The following is a 6248-nucleotide window of genomic DNA, read 5'->3' as shown; positions in this document are numbered from 1 at the left end:
GGTCTGGGCCTCCCTTCTGAAGCTGCTGCCCCCGCGACCCGACCCCGGATAGGCGGAAGAAAATGGATGGATGGATGGATGGATGGATTTTCTTTAAAACCAAAATCACGCTTCAGAAAAAAGAGAAACAAGCACTGATGAGTTTAAAGATGATAAATTCACTGTAACATTGTTAAAATCGCTCAAACTGATGCTGTCAGTCGGCTGTTTCGTGTCTACGGTGGCCGTTTAGGTTCAAACGGACGCTCCTCAGACAGCAGCAGGACTGTTGTCAGGAGTGATGCGAGGCCGACACAGCTAGCTGGTTAGCCTAGCTGAGGTGTTGAGGTACCAGGGGGGAGGGAGATGGAGGATCGAGGGGGCTTAAAGGGGGATAAACCTCCTTCGACTCTGCACCTCCCGGCAGCTGTGAGGTCTTACCTGTTCGCTGGAAAAACAACTGTTAGCACGCTAGGCTAGGCTAACTGGCTACACTGTTAGCTTCTCAGCTAGGCTAACAATCTACCGTGACGTTTTACGGTGTTAGCTAACTAGCACGCTAGGCTAATAATAAGTCGCGATGGGTTTTTACGGGGTTAGCTTTTAGCACGCTAAAGGCTAGTCGGCTGCAGAGGAGTTCATGTGGAAATGGCTGCTGTTTCAAGCTCGTTTTACGTTCCTGCTACGAGTGCTTTCTGATTCAAATCCGCACAGTTTTCAGCAGCTGTTAGACGAGCAGGGGGCTCGAAACGCGGACATTAACGCGTCATCTTGAGGGTTGGAAACAGAAACTGCCGCTCGGCCTGGAATGGAGCCGGGCGACTTGCGTGAAAGCCCCGCCGGCTCCGGGGAGTCAGATGTGGGCGAGTGGCGGGAGGTGACCCCCGGGGAGGAAGCTGCTGAAACCGAAGGACCGAAAGCAGAGGCGGAGCTGAAAGACACCTGCAGGGAGGAGGAAAACCAAAAAGGCCCCGGGGAACCGGTGCACGGTCCGTATGAAGAGGAGCTGGACCCCCGGATTCAGGTGAGACCCGCGGGCATCTAATGGTTACCTGTCAGCGGGAATTTAACCTTCATAAGACGGGAGATATTTAATTATTGGTGGATTATTCTGGGTTTATAGGCCTAACGGAGAGGCTGCTTATTCATTATTTATTGTTCACTTTGTTTTAATTACAATTTACAATAATCTCTGCTAATCCGGTTGCGAGGTCAGGGAGATTATAATCCTGTCAGGATTGAGTCATCGCTTCATACCTGTTCAATGATTCATCCTCCAGTTTCAGTCCATCACTGATGCAACTTATGGATTAAAAATGGGGACAAACATTAAATTATTGTTCTATAAATTTAACGTTTTGTTTGTTTTGGACACAGGAAGAGTTGGAGCACCTGAATGAAGCCAGCACAGAAATCAACAAACTAGAGCTGGAGCTGGATGTGAGTATAAATGAGTAAATTATTAATTCATCCAGTCGGGATGGGAAAAGCCTCGTTTGGAAAAGGTTTCAGCTCCTGAAGTGGGCGAAAACGTGCGTGGTGTCAGTCTGGCGCTGCGTGAATTGATTCTCCGCTTCCAGCTGGTTCTCCTGCATGAAATCGGACCTGATGTTCCGGTCCAGGTTAATCTAATCGTTTCATTTGTGTGTGCATTAACCGTGAAGGATGCCAGGTCGTGCTACAGGAAGATCCTCACCGAGTCTGCCAGGAAGCTGAATGCTCAGAGCTCGCAGCTCGGCAGCTGCATCGAAAAGGCCCGGCCCTATTACGAAGCCCGCCGCCTGGCTAAAGAGGTAACAATCCATGTTTCCTGTCTGGAAACTTAAAACCTCCATCTTTAATCCCACAGCAGCAGAAACATCACTCAGTTAAGTTTCTAAAGTAAAAAGATTCCTTTATTGTTTATTCTTGATGGATTTATAAACATATAACAATCTTAAGACTTGATATTTGTTGGTAATTGCTCAGCGGAGTCCTCGTTACAGCTCACCTGAGTTAAACCGTCCACCTGCTCACCTGTAGGCTCAGCAGGAGACCCAGAAGGCAGCCCTGAGCTACGAGCGAGCCGTTTCTATGCACACAGCCGCCAGGGAGATGGTGTACGTGGCTGAGCAGGGCCTGATGGCTGACGGAAAGAACACGCTGGACCCCACCTGGCAGGAGATGCTGAACCACGCCACCTCCAAGGTAACAGTGGATACAGGCTTTGGTGTGGAGGAAACTTTTTTATGTTTAGGAAACATGTTTTGGTGTGGAGGAAACGTTTTGATGTTTAGGAAACATGTTTTCATGTGGAGGAAACATGTTTTGATGTGGAGGACACATGTTTTGATGTGGAGGACACATGCTTTGATGTGGAGGAAACATGTTTTCATGTGGAAGAAACATGTTTTCATGTGGAAGAAACATGTTTTCATGTGGAGGACACATGCTTTGATGTGGAGGAAACATGCTTTGATGTGGAGGAAACATGCTTTGATGTGGAGGAAACATGCTTTGATGTGGAGGAAACATGCTTTGATGTGGAGGACACATGCTTTCATGTGGAGGAAACGTTTTGATGTGGAGGAAACATGTTTTCATGTGGAGGAAACATGCTTTGATGTGGAGGAAACGTTTTGATGTGGAGGAAACATGCTTTGATGTTGAAGAAACATGCTTTGATGTGGAGGAAACGCTTTGATGTGGAGGAAACATGTTTTGATGTGGAAAAAACAGACTTTGATGTTGAAGAAACATGCTTTGATGTGGAGGAAACGCTTTGATGTGGAGGAAACATGTTTTCATGTGGAGGAAACATGTTTTCATGTGGAGGAAACATGTTTTCATGTGGAGGAAACATGCTTTGATGTTGAAGAAACATGCTTTGATGTGGAGGAAACGCTTTGATGTGGAGGAAACATGTTTTGATGTGGAAAAAACAGACTTTGATGTTGAAGAAACGGGCCAAAGGTCAAATGAATCCTCTACATGTGAAGGTTTTTGTGTTTCCAGACTCCTTACTGTACATAAACTGCAGTAAAATACAACTAAGATTAAAAACTACAAATATGAATACAGTTAATTAAAATATGATCCATGCTAACAGCTGCATAAATCATGTCAGCAGGATGTTTTAATCTGAAGACGTGAGTCTGGAGAAGTGTGGAGCTGTAAAATGTTGAAGAACTCAGGTAACAGTAAAGCCTGACGTGCTGGGCTCCTCCTCCTCCTGCAGGTGAATGAAGCCGAGGAGGAGAGAATCCGAAGTGAGAGGGAACACATGCGCGTCACACACTCCTGTCAGGAGGCCGAGGCCCGGGTCCAGATGCTGCAGAAGTCCCTGAAGAGGGTCATCCTGAAGTCCAAACCCTACTTTGAGCTGAAGGCTCAGTTAAACAACATCCTGGAGGTAAAACTAACTGAATGCTTGAAACCTTTAACGAGTAGGAAAAGAGTCTTTGGTGTAAAATCTGTTGTGTGTGACTCCAGGACCATAAAACCAAAGTTCTGCAGCTGGAACAGAACGTCTCCAAAGTGAAAACACGCTACTCCATCGCTCTGAGGAACCTGGAGCAAATTAGCGAGCAGATCCACGCTCAGAGGGGGCGGGACCTGGTCGAGGGAGGACTTCCTATCATCTACGGTGGGCGGAGCCCCCCCGTCGGCGCCGAGTCCGACTCCACGGTTCAGGAGGAGGGCGGTGCCTGCGGCGGAGCGGCGGGTAAAGAGCGTCTGGACGCAGCCATGGATCTGCTGGAGCGATACAAGGACCACGACAAGGAGAGGGAGCGAGCTGGCTCCGACTCCCTCTCCGTCTTCAGCCTGCAGACCATCGCCTCCGACCTGGAGAAGTACGACTCCGTGGAGCACCTGGGAGACCTCAGCGACGTCGGCAGCGTGACCGGGGACGAGGGGGAGAAGGAGAGAGGAGCGGCGGTCAACAAGAGAGACAAACTGACAGAAACAACGGCCAAACAGCGTCAGCATCAGTTCTCCAAGCAGCACCACCGAAGCTTCAGCTTGTGAGGTTCAGACGCCCAGAACCCAGAGGTCACAACAATTAAATATAAATCACTGAGTAAACATGAAACTGACCAAAATAATTAAATATAAATCACTGAGTAAACATGAAACTGACCAAAATAATTAAATATAAATCACTGAGTAAACATAAAACTGACTAAAATGATTAAATATAAATCACTGAGTAAACATGAGACTGACTAAAATAATTAAATATAAATCACTGAGTAAACATGAGACTGACCAAAATAATTAAATATAAATCACTGAGTAAACATAAAACTGACCAAAATAATTAAATATAAATCACTGAGTAAACATAAAACTGACTAAAATGATTAAATATAAATCACTGAGTAAACATAAAACTGACCAAAATAATTAAATATAAATCACTGAGTAAACATGAGACTGACTAAATTAAATAACTAAATATTAATAAATAAAAATCAATTTTAGCTTTAGGTTGAACAGAATGGTTAAACTGGTAAACTAACGTGAGCACAGGTGTGTCCTGTACTCAGGTGTCTTCAGAATCTGTTTAAAGCTGAGGACACAGAGTCTCTGCTGCGTCTCAGAACCATGAGGAGGCTCGGTTCTGTTCTGGTTCTGCTTCTGCTTCGCTGCATCTGAATGTGCAGACGGTTGAAGGAATCTCAAGACTATCAAGGCTGGATTGATGCACTGCTCGTTGGTCTTTGTGTCAGTTTAGGGTTTTCTCTGTGACCTCTGTTGGATCTTATTTATAAGGTAGAAGAGAATCCACGTCTGCAGCTGAAGCTCTGAAGTCTCAGATATAAAAGTAAAAAATGAGGTTTAACTTCGTGCTTACGCTGACATGATTCACACTGCTGCCAGTTAGAACACTGGTTTTATCCCTGCAGGGTTAGTTTAGTGTTCTGGTAGAACCTGTTCCATTAGCATGAAGGAACAACAAAATAAAAACAAATAAAACCATAGTTTTTATTTCCTGGGACTAAACTGAAGGAAACAAAGGTTTCTCTGTGGAACACGTCTGATGGTTTCCTGCAGATCGAAGTGTTTTTATGAACCTTCTGCCTGAAGAGACCCGGATCTTTGAAACAGAACTCTGACCCGGATCAGGCTGAAGAAGCTCCAGCTGTTGTTTGTTTTTGTAACTCTGCAGACTTAAGTTATTTAATTATTGTTAACAAGTGGCAACAAATGTGCTCGTTTTTTGTTTGCCTTGATCAAAAAGCTCGACTTGTTCTAAGTTAATTTGTGCCTTGACACTTTAAATTAACCATCTTTGACTTGATGGTGTTTAAATCTGTTTAAAAACCAAGTGAGACGTTTTTTTTTAAACCATTTTAACTGACTTGTAAATGTTTGTAATTATTCCCAGAGTGTGAAAATATTGAACTGTATAATATGTGTCATGTTTTTTCTTCTGCACAGCTTTATTTCAGGATCACTGTTGAACTGAAACATCTGTGAACCTCATCGATTGCATCACCACCGTCAATAAATCGGATCCTGGCTCCGTGTCGATGCTGTTTTCTTATTGGATGCAGCTGTGGAGAAAAGAAAATCCACTTTGTTTTGTTTCAGGGTTTTTATCAATCTCTGAGAATTGCAGGGTCTGACCTTTAGGGTGAATTCATTAAGTTAAAAACTTATTCAAAGTTAAAACATGAAAGGCAAGAAACAAGAATTCTTGTTAAAAATCTAATTGTTTTATTTAGTTATTCTAAATGATTAAAAAGCACAACAAACCTGCTGCAGGAACAGAACTGAGTGTTGTGTTCCTACAGACAACTGGTGCATGATGGGAGTTGTAGTTTAGCTGCAGTGAAACCAGCAGCAGGGTTGGGTGGATGTTAGCAGCTGTTTGTTTTTAACTTGGGAATAATCGTTCTCTCTGTGGAGTGATGGACCCTAAATGACCTTTGACCTTTCCCAGAGTGACAAGGTCATTGTTGATGCCTTCTGCCTTGGTGTTGGCACACCTGTGTGCAGGTGGTCCATTGTTGGCACACCTGTGTGCAGGTGGTCCATTGTTGGCACACCTGTGTGCAGGTGGTCCATTGTTGGCACACCTGTGTGCAGGTGGTCCATTGTTGGCACACCTGTGTGCAGGTGGTCCATTGTTGGCACACCTGTGTGCAGGTGGTCCATTGTTGGCACACCTGTGTGCAGGTGGTCCATTGTTGGCACACCTGTGTGCAGGTGGTCCATTGTTGGCACACCTGTGTGCAGGTGGTCCATTGTTGGCACACCTGTGTGCAGGTGGTCCATTGTTG

General features: G+C 44.9%; 1 protein-coding gene across 1 annotated transcript; it reads left to right on the top strand.

Moving 5' to 3' along the window:
- Window positions 1-316: 316 nt before the first annotated feature.
- Window positions 317-4247, top strand: sh3bp5la (SH3-binding domain protein 5-like, a). Its single transcript, XM_014028733.1, has 6 exons — window positions 317-1003; window positions 1357-1419; window positions 1644-1772; window positions 2002-2166; window positions 3197-3370; window positions 3451-4247. The coding sequence occupies exons 1-6, from the start codon at window positions 788-790 to the stop codon at window positions 3985-3987; spliced, it is 1284 nt and encodes a 427-aa protein (XP_013884187.1). The 5' UTR covers window positions 317-787; the 3' UTR covers window positions 3988-4247.
- The last annotated feature ends 2001 nt before the right edge of the window (window positions 4248-6248 follow it).

The sequence above is a fragment of the Austrofundulus limnaeus genome, unplaced genomic scaffold (assembly GCF_001266775.1).
Source record: "Austrofundulus limnaeus strain Quisiro unplaced genomic scaffold, Austrofundulus_limnaeus-1.0 Scaffold802, whole genome shotgun sequence".
Classification (NCBI taxonomy): Eukaryota; Metazoa; Chordata; class Actinopteri; order Cyprinodontiformes; family Rivulidae; genus Austrofundulus; species Austrofundulus limnaeus.
The sequence above is the reverse complement of the archived record's forward strand: the minus strand, read 5'-3'. Positions and strand labels throughout refer to the sequence as shown.